A 21,113-nucleotide genomic window follows, 5' to 3' on the forward strand; every position below is an offset into this window, starting at 1 on the left:
TCATTATATGTTAACTTCACTTAATAGATATGTTTAAAATCTTAAAATCATTGAACTCACTGACCTACTCAAGATGTTTGCAAGATAGCTTGCTCGTATCAACGCCTCTTACAATACGCAGTTCACCATTTGAGCTTTGTTCCTGTTTAAACTTAAGCACGGAATAACATCATACATTTAATTCGTATACAATCTACATTAACAGCAAATGAAATTGCAAATAGGCAATAATTAAGTACTATCCTTTATCTTTAAGAGAGTTAACTTCGCGGGTGTTTAAAGGTCCGCCACTCATCCGATACACACTCCCTGCGTCAGATTTTGCGTATGCAATGTGTCAGGAAATGGGGTTGCATTCTAAGTCAGTAAGATGACATTAATTAACATTCATTTTATTGGTTACGAATGGGCGGAGTGAGCGAAGCGAACTAGCCCTTCATAATCTAACTATTACAAAATAGGTTGATTTAAAGCGTACTATCAAATAAAAGAGTATCGAATAAGTAATAGAACGTATTACGCTAAGTACGATACATCAGTACAGTTCAGATAGTGGTACCTTTGTTTTTGAAGTAATCAGATATTAAGCTAGTTAACAAATTGAAGAAAAAAAGCAATTAGATTGACTATTTGCAAACAATAATTCAATTGTAAAGCATATTAGACATGGAAGTCGGATTATTTCAGTCGCAAATTTTTATTTGTTGGTCCTTACTACTTATGAACAAGGTAAGAATGTACTTTAAACTGTTGACGCCTATGTTTATCAATTGTAAATGACGTACTTCATAAAATGGCAATTTTAATCACCAAATGGGTGGATTTTGATTTCCTTCTTACATAAACAATTTACTACAATGACTTGCATTGTTAATATGAGAACTTTTTGCCTGTTAAATTGTAAACAGATAACTTCCATACATTATGACTATAAAATGTATTTAAGCGCCCAGGTATCAAATGCACAATTATGTTATGAGGATGCACGGTGATACCGTACAAATTTGGTAGTTTTTATAAGGCGTTGAAATGTAAAGGAAGAATATGTGAAAACAATACCAAACACAATAATTTTACATTGCCAACTTTGGAGCTTATCAGGCTAACGGCGATCTCAATCGAGTAACCTCTCCGTACAATAGTAGCGTAAATATACGCTAGTTAAGCCATTATTTATCTAAATGGAAGCTTGATTAGATGAAGATTGATAAGAATTTGATAATTTATGCGATAAATTTATAACAAAACAAACTTCGTTTCGCATGCCATATACGACATCAATAACCTGCCGTTAATTTCTACCCCACTAAGATCCCGCAGCGGGATCAGGGGCAATACAACCAATATCTCGCAATTGCACACCCAGGAATTTTACCGTTCCTGTGAATCGAGTTGATACTCATTTTACATAAATGGTAAAAAAGGACCTGAACATATTTTTAAATCCATTTATTCGAAAAGTGCATTTGAAAGAAACTAATCAGCATTGTAGTTCGCTGGAGCTAAATAGCGTAACAACTTTTGACTCCTTCTAAAATTCAATGTAACCTTCGGTGACCAACAAAACATTAAAAATGTAAAAATCATAAAATTAATACAACAACATCATCTTACAGGGCAAGAATGATCCTAATATATATGTAGGAAGTAATTTGATCGGCTGAAAGACTTATTCTTTAAACTGTTTTTTAATGTTTTTTTCCCGCACTGGATTTCTCAAAAGTTGGCAATGATGAACTAGCTTTTGGCCTCAAACTATTAAAACCTTAATTAGGTTATTAGATAATTTCACATCCGATTAAGTTTAAATGAATAACAAAAACACAAACTGCAATTACGATGTCTATTGTGTGTGTATGTGTGTGTGTGTGTGTGTGTGTGTGTGTGTGTGTGTTTGTTTTAATTATTTCATGTATTAGTACTAAGCACAACTAATATTGTTTCAAATGATGCAAAACTCTTAATATGATACAAGTCATCCGAATTTTGCATTACGAAATTTGATATTCTGAAAATAAAAAGCTTAAATGTACATGGGATACCTTCTTACTCCGACAGTATTGGAGATAGGTTAGGTATGATGATGATTTTGCAATATAGAGGCATCGAATATTTTGTTGTCACGTTAAAAAGATGATTATGAATAGCATGTGCTATATCTTGACAGTGACACTCGTATTCAATCGCAATCGTAATCAATACATACACATGTATAACAAACTTAAATTCTGAGTGATAAACCTTTTACTACTTACTAAATAATTCATTTATGGAAGTGTTAATTTCTGATCACAAGTTTGTAATCGTGTATTTAATAGCTGCACCTTTATTCTAAAATGAACTCAATATCCTTTAAAGAAACATTGTTTTCGATATGTATTTATCCTTTTTGGTAAATTAAAACAATTGTATTATTAATTGTGGTACATCTTTTTTGGAAGTAAGAGTGCATCGTTCAGAAAAATAATATACTGCTGTATCTTATAACAGTTACGCGTTCCGAGTGGCATAATCTTATCTTATTACAAATGCATTATAAAAAGGTCATAGTACATTAAATGGTGTTGAGAAGTGTTAATTTATGATGTTTTAATGTTGAATTATGCAAATTTGCGTCTTTTCGTTATTTGTGAAGATCAAAAGACGAATACACAACGGGACGCCAAATGTATGCAATTAGGTGAAAACATTTTTCTCTGACTTCTTTCTTTTGAGTCGATCATTCGGTCGTTCAGTTCAGTATCAAAACACTTCACAATTAAATAAATATTTCGAAGATAAAACTATAAAAAAGACGACAAGGATTTTACCATCCTATCGCTATGTAAGGTGGTGGTTAGTTCGTTACGTCGTTCTTCACATTAAGAAATCATAAAGGATGGAAACGTTTATCTTCAAAATAATGCCAATCTGTTAAGTTTGTACAATAAAAATAATCCAATTATACTTAACACAAAAATAATATTACCTTTTTATTACAGTAATAATTGTGTTCACTTATCTTATGTATTTTTGTTCGGTTTTCGGCTGGTCATAGCGAGTAAATGGAATCGATAATTCACTTTTTCAAAGTTTAGCGCGCACAGGACTAGTATATAATACTCTTTCAACGACGTCAATACCCAAACGACCATGGCAAAACATATATAACTTGGCGCACTTTTCTGAAAAACAAGAATTAACTGTCGTTTTATATCCCTTTTAGGCATATTATAAAAAATGTATGTTTCAGTTCGAAAAATATTTCACCTTGATAACGCCAAAGTAGTTATTAAACTCGTGGCGTAACTTTTGCTGTTAAATGGTTGACATATATTGCGATCTTACACTGAAACAAACATTTATCCACTCTATCATCATACGGGTTCGTAAACTGTATCGGACTTTTGTATAAATTCCACGCTTGGAGTCAGGAAATTTTCAATTCCAACGAATTAGTGTTCAATCTCAAGATTTAAAATTGTAAAAAAATACTCTAATGTACATATTAATGCACGCTTAAAAGAGTTATGCAGAAGTGATTTTGAATTATAAAATTAATACTGTTACGTGGGAAAATGAGTTGAGATTGTATTCTCAATCGTTTACTAGTACTGTGTCTAAATGAAGTGTATTGTTAAAAAACAAGAAGAGTTTATTCTTGTCTTTCTAAATTTCAATTGTGTTGTGCCTTTGTGGTACCCTTCATTTATGTCTAAAACATGTATGTAGATTAATGAATGTTTGTGTCAACATCATTTAGATAGAGACAAAATTGCTATTTGTTGTGGACTCGGTAAAATCTGTGACTTTATCTACCGGATTCTATGACACAAAGTCGTCATGAAACGCTTTCTCGTGTTACAGAGTAACCAGCAAATTTAGGACCGATGTAGAAATCAAACCGAAAATATACCCTACGTTTTTATACCGTATAAAGAATGAACAAATCTTTCGATGAAATCAACAATGGAAACGGTGAAATAATTATGAAATAAAAAAAAATCTGTTAAATTGAGGATATCATTAGTTAATACGTAAATTGATAAACTAATGAATGCAAAAACAATTTATGTTTTAAAGAATATATCATATTATTTCGTTTATATGAATCGATTTAAAATAATATCATAAGTATAAAACGTACTTATTAAATTGTGAACACATATGGCGAGTGAATGTTATTGGTGCTAATGTATGTACTCTGAAACATGGCGCAGTCTGTGGAAGTACAGTCGTGACATTGGTTCAAGGTGTGGTGTGGTTTTACTGACGTCCAGTATAGTTTTATTCTGTTGAACGTATCCCCAATCAATGCCGTGCCTCAGAGCATCAAGTTAAACCTCATTATAAGTCACGATATGCTAATCAATTAAACAAACATGAATCCACTACAACGCACAAAACAATTTTGTTGAAACAATGTCTTCAAGTAAAATGTCAACCTCTTAACGTACTAGTACCCAACGATTAAAGAAAAAAATATTTTTTTCATTACGTCGGATAATAAGTTTGTGATTTTATCAAATAATGCTTCTGAGATTGGCAAGTGCCTTTGTACACACGTTGTTTACAGTTCATCTAATTGTAAAGTGTGTACACACGTTGTTTACAGTTCATCTAATTGTAAAGTGCTGTTTTTTGTTTAAGTTCTAAAATCATAGCTCCCACGGCGCAAACTTCAAATGTTGCGACATGGTTTTGTTGAATGTTCTATGCATTTCTTTCTGAATTTGCATACATGTGTTGTATGCAGATCATCTAAATGTAAAGTGCTGCATTTTTGTTACCACTGTTAAATGATATTTCGTTCTGTTAAGTTAGCTTTCCTTTACTTATTAAATACACTTTTATTTAGTAGCATTTGGAGATAAGTGGCAGATTGTTATCATCACGTATGTTTTTGTCGGGTCAAAAAATGCAACAACCCAATAGATGTGTACCATCTATGTTACATGCATCTAGAGTTGCTGGTACAAAACTAAAAATAGATATATTTCTTTTGAATTTATAGAAGAATAAAATAAACTAAGCTTCAAGATTATTTCTTATATAAAAAATAACAAGGCACTGTAATGAATATAAATTACGTTTTGTTTTAAACGGTTAAACACGTGTATGTGTTGACACCGTCTCATTGTATTGATGCGGTGTTGATAATCAACAAAACCAGTATGAATATTTAGAGTAAAAAATAAATGAATTTTAAACATAGAAATATGAATCGGAACATATTGACTCATCTACTTCCCACCAAGAAGGCGGTGTCTGTACAATTTCATGCTGGGAGGGATTGTATTACAATCTCACATTACTAGTCGCCCGTTCATGCCTTACAATAGTTTAAATGTTGACAAATGAATGAGTATCATTGAACCGATCTTAAGGTTAATATCTTTATAAATAGTTTGTATTAAATCACATTACGTGTTTTCAACAAGCTCCTGTTTGATAGCAAAACGTAATTGTAAACAGCGACAAGTTTTAGGCCCGAGTTAATGTTTGAACATAAGATTACAGTAATGTACGAAAATACTTCATCGAGCTAATGTATATTATAAAGCCAACGTTAAATAAGCAGTGCTATGTTTTATTCATTGTAACCACCTTTTCAGTTCTTTTTTAACATTTAATGTTATTTTAACTATGTTAAAGTGAGGGACAAGAATGATCTAGAGCAGTAATTAAAAAGCTTAAATACGATACATTTACATAGTTATAATAATTATTGTAGGTTGGACTAAGATGCTGTTCCAGAGTTGCATTCCGATATTATAAGTTACGGGGTAAGAAGGTGACCCAATATTGGATATACGGGGCAAAGGAAACCATATTGGATGAGAGAGCGAAGCTCGAACCCGAATATGGCTTCCAGCGCCCCGTATATCCCATATCGGGCCACCTACTAACCCCGTAACGTATATATCACATTGACAACCTGTTAACATGTTTATAAATGTTTAAATGTTTTATTTTTTCATCGGAATCGGAAAATAGACACATGATAGATATTTTTTTCTAGCACACCTTACATTGCATTTTTGTGAAAAAATACATAGAAAAGCGCATGTTTGTATATTTTACCATAAAGCGCGTGCGATGTTTACTGACGTCATGACGCCAAGTAATTTTTATTCACTGCATACGTCAAGAAGTTTCTTCAGTATCACGTCTTTTAAGGGTTATTTTGTTTTGTTTTGAAGGTATAATTTTGTAAAGTTAATGTTTATGGAACTAATCTATTAAAATCTCATAATTAGTGTTACATCAAGTGTAAAATAAAAGAAATAAAAAGTATTAGGTCACAGCGCGTGACTCATCTGGCATGGGGGGTTGCAAGATGGAGTTTTCCAGCACAGCTGAATTCACCGGAAATTCCTATCCGGTGTGCTAGAAACTATGATGCCGTTTAAGAATTCTTTTCGGACAAATGCACATAGAAGTGATGTTGATTGACGTCGATGAATATTATATAACAGTCTTTACGAGTTTTATTTTTCCTGTGAAACATAACAAAATGAATTGCGATTAAACCGAGTACTTGATTTAGTTATTCAAAATCTTGGTGTTGTAACCAAATTCCATCAGGCGAAACAGTTACACTTAAAATCAGCGCAAGTGAGTACCAAGTACAAATACATGTTCTTAACCGCTTGTCTTCATGGGAGTGACCAGCCCAACTCAACTGTACTAATGTCCTTCGCGGTAAATCTATTAACCCTATAGTGATCACTCAATGGTAGGTCGACGTATTCCACGCAATGATACGCAGGATGCTTCTCTTTTGACCCATTTCCTTCGTCTTAATGCCTGTATAGTTGATCGAAGAGTACTTAGCAAATCTACATAATATCCTTCACTTGGGATTAATTCCTTGAGGCATCAGTTGAAAAACGACGAGTCATTCGCAACTCTGAACAGGGATCTCGTGGATCCGTTTATCCTGACTTGATACCTCATTGGTAGATGACGAGTCCTACGCAAGTCCACGCAAACCATTCTCTTTGGATCCATTCACCTCGCCTTCAAGTCTTAGTTATAAATTGACAAGTCCTACGCGACTCCAAACAGGGTGCTTATCATAGATCCATTCACCCCGCCTGCAGGTCTCAGTAATATATTGACAAGTCCTATGCGACTCTAAACAGGGTGCTTATCATAGATCCATTCACCCCGCCTGCAGGTCTCAGTAATGTATTGACAAGTCCTATGCGACTCTAAACAGGGTGCTTATCATAGATCCATTCACAACGCCTGCAGGTCTCAGTGATATATTGACAAGTCCTACGCCACTTTAAACAGGGTGCTTATCATGGATACAGTCATTCCGCCTGCAGGTCTCAGTAATAGTTGACAAGTCCAACGCAGCTCTAAACAGGGTGCTAAAATGGATCCATTCACCCCGCCTTCAGTTCTAAGTAATAGATTTACAAGTCCAACGCAACTCTAAACAGGGTGCTTATTATGGATTCATTCATTCCACCAAGACATCTGGGTTTCAGATCGTGCATTTTAGATTAAAGAACGCCTTATAAAATACGACAAAATAGTTTGAGTGGTTCTCTTGCAACAGCTTCGATTAGAGTGGCCTTTTCTGTTATTTTGCAACACCAAAGTACAACATTGCTATTAAGTTAAGTGTACCTCTATAGTATATCCGAAATTGCAAGTCCTGAATAAGGAACGTACAGACATAAAAACGACACACCCCGCGCATATAGTTAAGCTACTTATCTATTTAAGGATGCCCGAAGGTTTGATTCTCAGCATCAAGTTGAATATGTATGCAAAAAGCTACAGAAACATGCTCAGTAGCAAAAAGTTTAAACATAAACCCGGTTTAGTGGCAATGGGCAAACGCCAAAGACATATAATGCAAAATCACAAACAATAAACATAGAACAGCACAAAACTCTACAAACAGCACAGTGCATAAATACTATATATATAATATAATATTTACATTATACTGACCGTTCCAAGGTCAGTATAATGTAAATTTACTGGGGGTTCAAACCAGTTTATGGGCACAAATCTCACTCTTATCCCAACAATCCTTAATAAAGATAAAACGCAAAAGGTAAATCTTATCAAAGTATGCATTAACTTGAGGAAACTTATCAATAAAACAAATCATAATAAAAAACGAAAAGGTAAACCCCAAGTACTTCTATGATTCGAGATCCCAACTCTATCTGCAGACGGAGGGAAACAATTCAGAGCACCCAATGCAAATACTTTTCAAAGATACGATGCAGTCTTCGTTAGAAACACAGTCTGCCTTATAAAATAAAAAGTTTAAAACTGTGTGATCATGGAGTTTCATAATAAAAAAGCATCATTGTACTAAAACTGGGAACGAGTAAAGAAAAACAATATTAAAAATAAAAGCGACTTGTATATGCTATTCTCTCCATCCAAATGATTTGAAAACGTAAAATATTTGAAGAAAATTAAGTCACAGCCAAAACACTCCGAGTCAGTCAACACGTGTTCGCCATAAAAGGTTTTAAAGATAACATGAATTAGCAAATTCTTCATAAAAATCAAAGCACTGAAAGTTTACTGAAGTCAGCTTCACGCACAATCAACGTCAAGGTGCAGTTTCCAAAGAGTAGCTCTCAAAGAGACACACTTTCGAAGACACAAAGCTTATCAAAGAGGTTTCCTTGATAAACATACTAGTTTTTATATATATAGTATGTATGCAATGTGCTGTTTGTGGAGTTTTGTCCTATTATTTCATGTTCTTGTTTGCAATTTAATGTTTTTATGTTCTATGTCTTGGGCGTTTACCCAGTGCCATTTAACCCGGTTTATGTTTAAACGTTTTGCTACAAAATCAGTAAAAACAAATTCATTTAGATAAAGTTGAATAAAACAGGATTGCGTATAGCTATTTCAATTGTTTATCGGGTGATTTAAACGATACAAATTAAATGTCCTTCATTTAACAACTGCAGAGAAGCAATCGACCGCATATAACATGACAAAACATATTGCAGGAGACCTTTAAGTATTGGCACGGCGTCACATGTGTTATTAGGGCGCTTCAATCCACCGTGCTCTCATGTCTCAAAATTTGCTTGTGTTGTTGCTTTGAAGCTCTACCGTCGCCCCTTGCTTTAATCGTACTTTTTTTGCATATTCGTTTGTATCAAAGCATTGTGTGAACGAACTAGAAGTAAGCTTTCCTGCCTTTAAATGGGACATTTATGTTCTGATCGATATGCCTATCTTTATCCTTCCCCATATCCAATAAATACATTACAGCATGAGAACTGAGCAATCTTTATAACCCTCCTGTCCTTTTTCTATTGTTAGTGCTGTCTCTGTAAACATGACTTAATTTGTTAACTAATTTAATTAATAAACTTATTATAGAAAATCGTCAAGCGCATACTATATTAAAAATATGTCGAAATCAACCCGAAAACAGTTCAACTGCTTTAAAAAAAAGTTACATTCAAAGAGTGCTTTAATGAATTCACGGCCTTGTTTTAAGCAGTCCTTTTCGAACAACATTGTATAAAAGCGCAGTTACTTTGTATAGAACAACAACAGTTCATTAAAAAGAAAGATATCATTAACGGAGGTATATTAAAGGACGCGTTCTAACGACCTGTATCTGGTTTCGTTTGGTGTATAAACGTGCATGAATACGTGTTTTCATAACAAACTCGACCTGATTTAGGACGTCAGAAAGTGTCCAATGATACAATCATGCATATTGTGTTATATCGATAGCACCAACATTTTAACATATCCCATATCATTTTATTCTGTTTCTGTTATTTTGTTTAACACATATGGAAGAACTAATGGTCCAAATGGCTCCTGCTTCCTGACATTGAGAGAGAGAGAGAGAGAGAGAGAGAGAGAGAGGAAAAATTAATATTATTTGATGAGATTTTAAAGCAAAACTTTGGTATTATAGTTTTCCTTTACAGTCATTATTAAAGAACGTCTTAAAAAACAGTTTCAGATAAAAAGGCTATGACATGAATCCAGAAACATAACTGAACACTTTTGAATTGTTCTAAACGTTTCGGCTGTTCTTTTGGTTTTGAAGAGGTTTTGTTTTTCATTTTCATTGTTCTATAAGGGAAATTCCCTATCGGAAATAGTATTTAAAAGAGGCAATTAAACTTATGTGTGTCTTTTTCGGCAATACAAAGCAAAGGGGTGATGAAGTTCAGCCTAATATGATAGCATTTGAATGAAAAACAGAACGTTGACCCCCCAAATACTTTAATTGCTTTAACGTTGATCGTACACGCCAGTATTTAACATTCGTATACCAAACTCTTTAAGTTTGCAATAATTTATATTTGAACTATCGTGAACTTATCGGTGCAATTTAGACCTATTGTCCTGATAAATATCTAAAATACACAAGAAACTGTGAAACAAGATCTAAATACTTGAACATCTTTTGTGTTTCCGTTGGTTTTTAGAAATTTTACCATATTAAACCTCTCAAATATATTACATGAAACTTTCGAATGTTAGATCGAATACGTCTAGGTCACTGCATGTGAACTCCTTTAATTATGTCGAATCATAAGTTCAGCAATGCGATCCTGCTACAATTGTTTGCATATATATTGATTACAAAAGCGTTAACTTTAAATTTATTATTTAAAAGTTCCTATTGTTCTGAATATATTTTGTAATTCAATTAGGACTGCAGAGAAAAAAAATGTATTACAAACCAGTGTATCCAAGTAATTAAATAAACACATGAACAAAACATACAACAGCACATTTTCAATGGAAAATTCTACCGAATCCAATGCCAAAAGAACAATCGGTCAACTGAAAATGCACATTTCCTTTAGCAATATCAAACAATGTGGAATGATATATCTGCATATAATTTGAGAGCTTCAGGAAGATTTAAGGATTTGCGTTTGCGAATCTGTCAAGTTTGCATAATCAGGATTATGCAATGCAAATAACAAATAAAAGCAAAACAGCAACTATTCAATCGGTTACAGTAAACTATTGTTTATGAGAGACAATTGAATTATATCAAATGAATAAGGTTCAATGATACGGGTTAATAATTCAGAGACGACTGTAATTAAAATGCATTGTCTTTACAACATTCTATTGCTTCGAGTACGTCATTTCATTTTTCATGTATTTTATCATAGGAATGAACAAACATGCCCGTTGCGGATTTTCGATTTTTTATATACATTCATGAATATATCAGTGTCGTAATGCTTTGTAAGTTTTAATACATCTCCGTCACACATCAGTTTATTCATGAGTGTAGCAAAAAGTAACAAATGAAAATGAATTTGCCGCGAGTTTGTTTTCAATATACCTCAACCATAAACTCCGGGGGTCTACAAACGTGCAAAAGTGGTACATAATCTTTTAAAAAAACGTTTCAATTTAATGTACTTATGCAATCCTTTTCAGTTTTCAAATTATTTATTTTATATTTTATTTTGTAATTAATAATGCCCGAATGACGTTTTAAGGTTTCTTGTACCTTAATCAAAATGTTTAGCTCAAAATCGTTTGCTAGCGAACAATAATTAAACTAAATAATGTGTATTAGTATTTGAATATAGCAAAAATATCTTATTAAATATATATGATTAACATGAAACGATATAACATTCAAAAATGTATGTATGGTTTGACGGGTGATATTGTGATATGAGAATGTATTTGTAGCTCAAGTGATATTTTTGAATGTTTTCTCTAATGTAATATATGTGTTACTTGGCATTTTAATGCTTAAAGTTAGCCCACAAATGATCTTTCTTTAATTCTCTTATAATATATATATATACATGTATATACTTTTAAGTAATGCAATATTTATTGTTTTAATTTATGATGTTGGATGGTGTTTCTAAGAACATTAATTAAGTATAGAACAAGATGGAAACATTTTTTTCAGTTACAAAAGATACGAAGACTACATATAAAATATATTTTCAATTTTACTGCTTTACTTTCATGATCAAGTTAACCATTGTTAGAATACAACCTACATTTTTAGCCAATGAAAATACAGATTGGCAATCGTTAAGTACTAGGCATTAAGAATTTTAACCCAACGCGGGTGTTTACAGGTCCGTCTATTGCCACTCAGCCGATACACATCCACTGCGTCAGATTTTGCGTTGTCAATGTATCAGCAAATGATGTTGTATTCTAAGTAAATTAGATGACCTGAAGTAATATATTGAAGAAAGAGCTCATTCGCTACACTCACTCCGCCAATTCTTGTTCATGAATAATTTACTTCATGGCATCTAAATATTACAGTATTACACATATATCGTTTCGATAAAATCTTAATTTTGTATTAATGTGTCAGTAATACAACATGTGCACACAACTGTTCGGAAAGAGCAATTGGTTAAAAAATAAAGCGAAAGGACATCATAAAAATGAATGCGTTCATTGATATACGGCCGATGTATCTATATAAGTCAATATTGGCTTTAATAATTAGTTTTACAGGTTGAGCCGGAACAATAATACTGTTCGAAATTCATTGATGGTTTATCTTAATTCTGAATGATAGTGGCACTTTAAGTATCCAATTCTTAATTTTATGTATTGCTACCCGTATTTTGCTGGCATCTTTCCCGCGCTTGAAGTATTGCATAATGAATAATTTCCCATTCAATTTCAGTTGATATAAATTAAATACTCATATATGATTACACCGTAGTGCACAATTCTAAATAATAGTATCTAAAGAAAGTCCTTTGGAACACACATACCACGTCTAGAGCCCAATACGGTTAAATGTTCCTGGAGAGGGCCGCACGTCGTACGTTTAGTCTTCCTAATTGACGCACCATCTCATGTCAAATTATGGATCCGCACCTGCTAAGTCATGACTTTAAACGATAGTTTTAAACATCGATACCAAAAGCTGATGCGTCTGTCATAACAAGCTTGCGCGTATTAACAGAAGAACGCTTTAAGAGAGTGCATGAGAAAATTTGACATTTTAAAAGTTAAATGAATTAAATTACGTGTGTACATAGTATAGTATTACTAATTAATGTCAGGGTTATTTGTTGGTCATATACAGAAGTGGGAGGCAGTGCAGTAAACACATTTTATCTTTTCAAAATACTTTAATTACCGGCTCACGTAATATTAATGTGTTTTGGGAGTTACTCAACGGATGTTTATGATAGAAGAAATTAGCAAACTATTAATTCAAAAGCAGATATGCATTATAGTAAAGAGTTAAATAATTAACCAAAGTGGATATGGAAGTCGGATCATTTCATGCGAATATTTATTTTTGCATGTGCTTACTGATTTTAAGTAAGGTAAGAATTTGTTTCCTTACTGAATTTAAGTAAGGTAAGATTTTGATTCCTGTTTTGGGTTTAACATTTGACTTAAATGAATTATATTCATAGCATTTTAAATAGGGACAACACAATGTCTATCAAAATTGATGGATTCATATTTCACCCTTTGAATATCAATGATTTACTTTATGACACATAATAAACTTAATACGCAAATCGTTTCATTCAAATGTCTTCCTAAAGGCTCAAGCATAAAACCTATATGTCATGGTTTCTTCAGTTATGCAACGTGAACGATTACATAACATCCTGAAAGAAAATAAAAATGACATTAATACACGCAATGTGCTTCATATCACTTTGATATGACACCCGGTCATATGTATTTGGTTACCGTGAATAGAAATGGACACGTTTATGTTGTTAAATGAGTAATACTAGTACACATGCGATATATAGCGTTTCATCATTATATTAAGCATGATACTGCATTCGGAACGGCCGATTATGTTTAACTGATGAGCAGTTGTTGATAAATAAGACGCTTATCTAATCACGAATGGTATTTTCAGTAGTATAGATTCCATCCATCTACGCAATAAAACTTAAGATTTTGTATCGCTTTACAAATGTTAACGCTTTTAAACTAACGTGCAATTTATATTTCATCTTAAAACATCTATCTGTTTTCTGCTAGCATAAGATGCCCAGACGATCGATGTAAATGCACCACTAAAACAAAGAAAATAGCAGCTTGAAACTTGTAAATTTAGAGATTTACTCTCAATTTTCTAAAATACACTAGCGGAGAAATATACAGTTGTAACTCGCTATGTCGAACTCTATTATCTCGATGTTCTGGTTATGTCGAACGTTTCCGATTTTGTTCGATTTAGTGATACACTCTTTGTATTTCCGTTTTATTGATGGTTCGTTATATAAGAGTATTTTTTCGAGGTTCCAACGATTTCGAATTATCGAGTTTTGACTGTATATCAGAACTCGTAAAAGCTCTTACACCCCGCGCATGGCGTGTGAAACTGATACGTTTACAACAGTGTTGACACCCAATTTTATATTAACAATATCTGTCATGTGTGTCCGTTCCGGATAGAAAAATCCGACCCGAGGGCGCCTGCGTTGACAGGTAACGAGGCTTGCCGAGTTCCCGGCAACGCAGCGTGCCCGAGGGTCGGATTTTTCTTGTCTACAGTTTGTCACGTCCGCACACCCGGCAAAACGTTGACTGACAAACGCCGACTCCACCCAAAAATTGTTTGACAAGCCAGGGAAATTATCTAGTGGCGCGGCACCGATTCTTTGATGTCACGTGATGTCTGGTGCGGTACATGGAAAGCATCAACATTTTACAGTAAACAATACAGGCTCCGCCTACTTTCTAGAAAAGTCACGTAGGCCAAATATCACTGTATTTTCTCTGCATCGGAGTTCATATCAGGGACGAATTGCAGAATATGGGAAATATTTTTCAAATTTAAAACGAAATGCAGCAATCTCATTGGCTTTCAAAGTAGGACAAACTGTAAATAAGCATATATGATGCTAGTGTGCGTGGAAGTGGCTTGGATTTGAACTTTTTTGTTTAGCAAACTATTCTATCTTAACATGTGATATCAACACTACTGAGTCACATTAGGTGAAAAAATAAGATATCGCCACTTCGGTGTCGATGACATCGGTTGATTTCTCGTCCTATTTAAATTGAATATAAGTGTATATAAATATCAAAATTGATTCTTTAGAAAGTATCCTAATCAATGTTTGTGGCACAAGCAGTCACAGACATTCACCAAACTTTAATAATGATTGGTCCTTATTTGTTCTTTATAGAATGTAAACAAATAATAGACACTGGTAGGCACTTGACACTGTAACATTGACAATCACTAAATACTTTAAAAATAATTAAACAATATATTCTGTTTAGATACATTTCCCAGTTGTATTACATATAGACATTTCATTTGTTTCCGAAAAAAGAGTTCAAGATTTTTACATAGAGCCTCACATTAATTTTGCGATCCGAAAGTGCTGTGCATACAGACGGTGTTTACAGATCATCTAAATATGAAAGTTCGTGATTGTTCTCTTTGTCATGAAACTAAAACTTTCAGACAATGTTAAGTACAGTTGCAGAAAACAACCTACCTTTTAAGCCGATGAAATTGCAGATAATAAATCATTAGGTATTGGCTTAATTATTAAACAAAATACTTTCGCGGGTGTTAAAAGGTTCGCTTACTGCCACGCATACGATACAAACGTCAGATTTTGTGTTAGCAATTATGTCAGCTACTGAGGTTGTATTCTAAGTCAGTTAGATGAGATAAGTTATATCATAATGAATAAGAGGGACTCGTTCGCTCCGCTTGTTCCGGCCATTCTTAATCATTTTTTTTCCTTCGTGTCATATAACTATTACATAGACCAATTTATGCACAATCAAACGTTTATAGAAAGTAAGCTACATTTGTAATCGCAATGAGTGAAATTGTTTATATTAATAATTGTATTCCATTCGTATAAATGTATTTCATATATTGAGACTGTTTTAGTCATTTTGCTATGCTGTTTGTATCTATAATACCGTCCATATGTTATATTTATCCATTTATTCATTTCGTTCAAAGGTCATGCTTCTATGGAGGTCAGTGCAGTCAATTAACACTCTGGCTTACATAGCATCATTTATTCAAAAGGATGGTAGTTTTAGAGTGTGTAGGGTATGATCGTACGTATTTGCCTTCAAGTGGCCAGATCTAACGTGTCCCATACGGTGATGAAGGGGGATTTGAATCCTGAAAGAGACAACTTTAATTTTACTTTAACAGTGGATGAGATTGTTATTAAAACCCGAGACGATAAATGACATCTGAAACCGTCAAACAGGCGGATAAAGCAAACAAGGGAGTCCCCTCACCTGTACATTAACTATTATAAAACAGTTATTAGCTTAGCTTAAAGAAAAACATTAAGTGAATCTACGGAATTGCACCATTACAATAGTAGTTCCGCTTTAAGTTATGCAACCATATTATAAATCATACTCATACCCGCCTTCAATCTTACGAATGATAATCGCTGCATAATCCTCTTTTGCTCTTTCATTAAGATATTGCAGACAATTACTTTTAACCACTTGCAAAAATGTATTTACTTTTTACATTTGAACTGGTGAGGCGAAATATTTATTAAAAGCTTAATCAAGTAATTAGATACATAAATCTGTTTTGAAAAAATAATTACATAGGTCGTTATTGAAAAATATCAACATTTGCCCAAATATCGTCTTTGAAGACGACAATTTTCATTAGCGTTAATAACGCCATTGAAAATTAATTACGGCTGTGGTGGTGCGTGATTGGTTTATTGACATTATCACGTGATCTTATCAATGTATCCTTAACAGGTCAATATAACCATCACATTCTTTAAAATCCCGGTGGCCGCGTGGGTTCGAATCTCACTAAAACCAAAATACTTTTTATTGCTAAAAATGTATTTGTTTCCTGCAAGTTCGACATCATAGAGTAAAATAATGATAAAATAAGTGTTTTTAGATGCATATACGGGAAAACATAAGCGAGTCACTTTAACTAAACAAAAGTAAGGCTCATGAGAACTGTACAATACCTCAATGACAATTAGTACATAAACAGCTAAAACTTGTACTATTATCCTTGCTCATAGATTTACAGGACTTAGCAAAGACCAGTAGTTTTTCTTTCAAAATCATCAAAGTTTCGCCTCTGTTAGGTTACATTGTTCGTCGTCAAAGAAGTTTAATTTGTGTCTGTTTGTTAGTGAAAAAAAAACCATATATGTGTTTCCTGAAAACGTCGTTCCTTTAAGATGTCGTTTAAGCGTACACTTTTACTTTGCGTTACACTGTGACTTCCCAGGGTAGAAGGTGATACTTGTCGAGGTATTATATATCAACTGTGTTTTGATGTTCTGTAACCCGAGACGAGGTTCATAAGTCAAGCTATAACTTGATGAAGCTCGAATAACATGAAAACTTTCGGTGTGTAAGATTTAATTTCATTTATTTGCTTATTTGTTCCGATAACATAACATATAACCACTGCCATGCACGACGCATTTGCGAAAGTAATGCTTTACTATTCGGTACCTTGACAAAGGACCAAAAGAATAATAAGGGCATCACATGAATTAATGTTAATTAAGTAGGCATGTGGGTGTCCTTTATTGCACAATGATTAAACGACAAATAGGCAAGTAATAAAAAGCGCACAAACAACCGATGACAAGGTCTTTAAGCGATAATACTACAGTCGGAAGAAAAGTTGGAATTTTGCGATTTCGGCAGTATAAGATTGTCAATATCAAAAACAAACAAGATACATTTAATATTATATAGATATTGCATCCATTGAGGTAAACTCTTTCCAACCCTAGACAACACTGATGATCGCGGCTTTAGCGTTTGCCGAGGGTTGACAAAATGCGCTGGTCTTATCAATGGGGCGATTTTTATTTTATTTTTCCGAACAAAACTTTCTTTCGTTCTTCAAATATAGGTTTAAAGGCCGGGGTGCATGACCCCAAATTTTCCACCGGACAGCAGTTAAGCCTATTTGGCAGAGGAGGCGTGGTTAATCAGGTTTATGAGGTCTGTTCTGGTCAGCAGTTTTGATTGCTAACATTTACATGGCTTGTGGTGTTATATGATTCTGATAGAGTGGTACAGAATATTTTGTTCAATGGTTTCTCATTCGAAATAAGATCACTAAAGTCTCATACCTTGACCAATACTTTTAGGAATTGTCTTATAAAAAACCATTTGATAGTAAAAATCACCCAAGATAATGTATGTTTCCCACCCAGTGGCAGTTACATGCTCATACTATGATAGTAAACCTGTAGTAAACAGGAGTTGGTAGTGAAAATCAGTTGGCTGTTAGAGGGTCATGAACTTTCAAGATATGTCATTAACATTGCTGGGAAATTTGAATATGTTTGACAGTTATGAAAAAATATAGATATAATATATAACGTAGTATTTATAACTGTTTGTGAGACTTGAATTTCACAGGATATGTATATGATACATTCCATTAACCATCTTGCATATTTTAGCAATATTTGTTTGTTAATTATTGGAATATTTGAAAAAATGTACTGGCAGTCTGTACTAGCAGACAGCCCTGTAAAGGTCAAGTGGAGTGGTCATTTTTCTGACTGTATGCCTTTTATACTATTACCAAGGCCTTTAAATCTTTTTTGGATTTTTTGAGAACCTCGCATCTGTCGTCTAACACCAAAATGTAAACGAAACAACTTTGTGAAGTTAGCAAAACATACGACATTGGACATTGAACATTCAAAAATGAATGCCGTGCAAGCACATTGTACATTGGAAATTCAAAAGTCAATGTTGTGCTGGCACGACATTGGACATTGGATTTTTTAAAAATGAAAGTCGTGCAGGCACAAACTTGGACATTGGACACTTAAAATTGAAAGTTGTGCTAGCAGGACATTGTACATTGGACATTCAAAAGTGAATGTTGTGCTGGCACGACATTGGACATTTGGGCTTTCAGAAATGAATGTCGTGCCAGCACGTTGGACATTGGACATTCAAAAGTGACTGTCGTGCTGGAACTTCATTTGACATTGGACATTCAAAAATGAATGTCGTGACTGCACGACATTGTACATTGAGAAATGAAAGGCGTGCTGGTACGACATTAGACATTGGACACTGAGCTTTCAAAAATTAAAGGCGTGCTGGTACGACATTGGACATTGGACACTGGACATTCAAAAATGAAAGTCGTGTTGGTACGACATTGGACCTTGATAACTGAAAGTCGTGCCCGCACGACATTGGACATTGGGCTTTCAAAATGAATGTCGCCTGAAGAAAATGATCATTTTTATAGCTACTGGTTAAACATAATTTAAATGAAAAGTTGTTATATTTTTAACTTGAAAAATGTGTAGGACATATTGGGTGGTGCCTTGAATTGACGAGTTATGTTTTTATTCTTCAGATTGAGACAGTATTCGGTTCAAGTGACTGTGATTTCAGCAAACAGAAAGGTATTCATATGCATCATATATGGCTTATTTACAATTCATGAGTCGTGTCAAATAATGCGCCTCTATGTGATATCACCCAAGAGATATTTCCATTCTGGTTTCCCACTTGATTTTGCACTGCGATTTTATAGAAGCGGAAGTGTTGCGGATAGGAATAATTATTATAGCGAAATTATAAACAGCAAAACAAATATTTTTAATTATGATACATATTTATATGCTAGCAAATATGAAAAAAGTATATAATTGTTCAAGACAGACTCATGATATATAGTACTTCATAAGTAAATATGTAGAATTCATGCGATTACAAATTTATTTTGATCTCATTGCAGTAGTGAATGATAAGTTCATGTTTCGTCGGTGACTAGATGATTGATTACAAATATGGGCATAGATTAAAGTAAAAAAAACCCAACATGTTCATCATATTTTCTATAGGATCTGTATATTCTAAATTAGAACACTAAATCCAGTCCGTGTTCTATTATTCGATGTTGGAAACAAAAGCTTATATTATATGTAATTAAATTCATTTAATAACATGTCTGCATAATAATTAGTTATATTTTGATAATATAAAACACGAGTAGACACCAAATTGACGTTTACGGCATAAGATTGAATTTTATTATTATTATATGTAAAACATTTTCAAGGGTAACACCATTTCCTAATAGTAAACCAATGCGGATTCGAAGACGTATTTATGTAAAAGCCCCTCAACTGACCGTAACACGCCGAAAACAAAAACGGATCATACATTTAGGGAAATTCGGCCTTATGATTCCATGAGAAGGTGCACTAGTGTTCATGTAAACGGACGTTCGCTGAAATTTCTTATAACCTCTCCACACCAAATGAAAAGTAATTTTATATACTAGTTACGCTTGCGAATAAAATGTTTCAACGTGATTTCGAAGTGTTGCCGTCTCATTTATGTTTAATTACTGTTTACAATTGAACATGAAATTCATTAACAATTAAATAAAATCCAACATAAAATCTGTGAACGAGACCCTTTTACGTGACACTCTTATTCAAAATCAATACATACACATGTATAACAAACATCAATTTTGACTGATATACCTTTAACTACTTACTAAATAATGCATTTATGGTAAATATTTATTACTGATAACAAAATTGTAACCGTGTATTTAATAGCAGAAAGCGCAAACATATTAAATGATTGGTGAATGCTAAAAGTTTTACTTTGGTCTTCTATAGTCTCATAAGGTAGAAATACCGTGTTTGCTGCTCATTTCTTTCGAATTAAACTCGGTATTCTTCATAAGAACTATTGTTTTCTTCATATATATATCGTTTTTGGTATACATGCATTAAAACAATGTATTATTAATCGTGGTAAATCTTATATGGGAGTAAGAGTGCATCTTTAATCCGCTTGCCGCACATGTGAATTTAATGCAAAAACTATTTTGACAAAACATTGTGTCATCATGAAAACTAAAGCGAAAGTTAAAGGAAACGCAATATCGTATTTCCTACATAATCCATGTTTAATGAGTCTCATTCTAAGACCAGACATTCAAAACTATTTTTCAGATTCTCCGAGCAGTCGTCAGACCGCATACATCACATTGATGTATAGCGACAATGACGCTATACCCAGGTATTACCTTGCATTATTAATCCTTACTCATTTTCTTGTATAAGAACCGTTGATATTTGACAAATGAGCAAATGATCGTTGTAGTAACACCAGTTTGC

At 33.5% G+C, this 21,113-nt stretch overlaps 1 protein-coding gene across 4 annotated transcripts in view; it reads left to right on the forward strand.

Moving 5' to 3' along the window:
• The first annotated feature begins 585 nt into the window (after nucleotides 1–585).
• Nucleotides 586–21,113, forward strand: part of LOC128219824 (A disintegrin and metalloproteinase with thrombospondin motifs 1-like) — a 44,233-nt gene continuing 23,705 nt past the window's right edge. The window contains exons 1-3 of one of the 4 annotated variants that reach the window (XM_052927885.1): nucleotides 586–729; nucleotides 19,328–19,376; nucleotides 20,949–21,015. In XM_052927885.1, the coding sequence (XP_052783845.1) occupies nucleotides 667–729; nucleotides 19,328–19,376; nucleotides 20,949–21,015 (179 nt within the window). In that variant the 5' untranslated portion in view covers nucleotides 586–666. Of the gene's footprint in view, nucleotides 730–12,873; nucleotides 13,302–19,327; nucleotides 19,377–20,948; nucleotides 21,016–21,113 lie in introns of those variants that run through there. The other 3 variants (XR_008258672.1, XM_052927884.1, XM_052927886.1) reach the window with 3 other exon arrangements.

The sequence above is a fragment of the Mya arenaria genome, chromosome 15, assembly GCF_026914265.1.
Source record: "Mya arenaria isolate MELC-2E11 chromosome 15, ASM2691426v1".
In the NCBI taxonomy this organism is placed as follows: Eukaryota; Metazoa; Mollusca; class Bivalvia; order Myida; family Myidae; genus Mya; species Mya arenaria.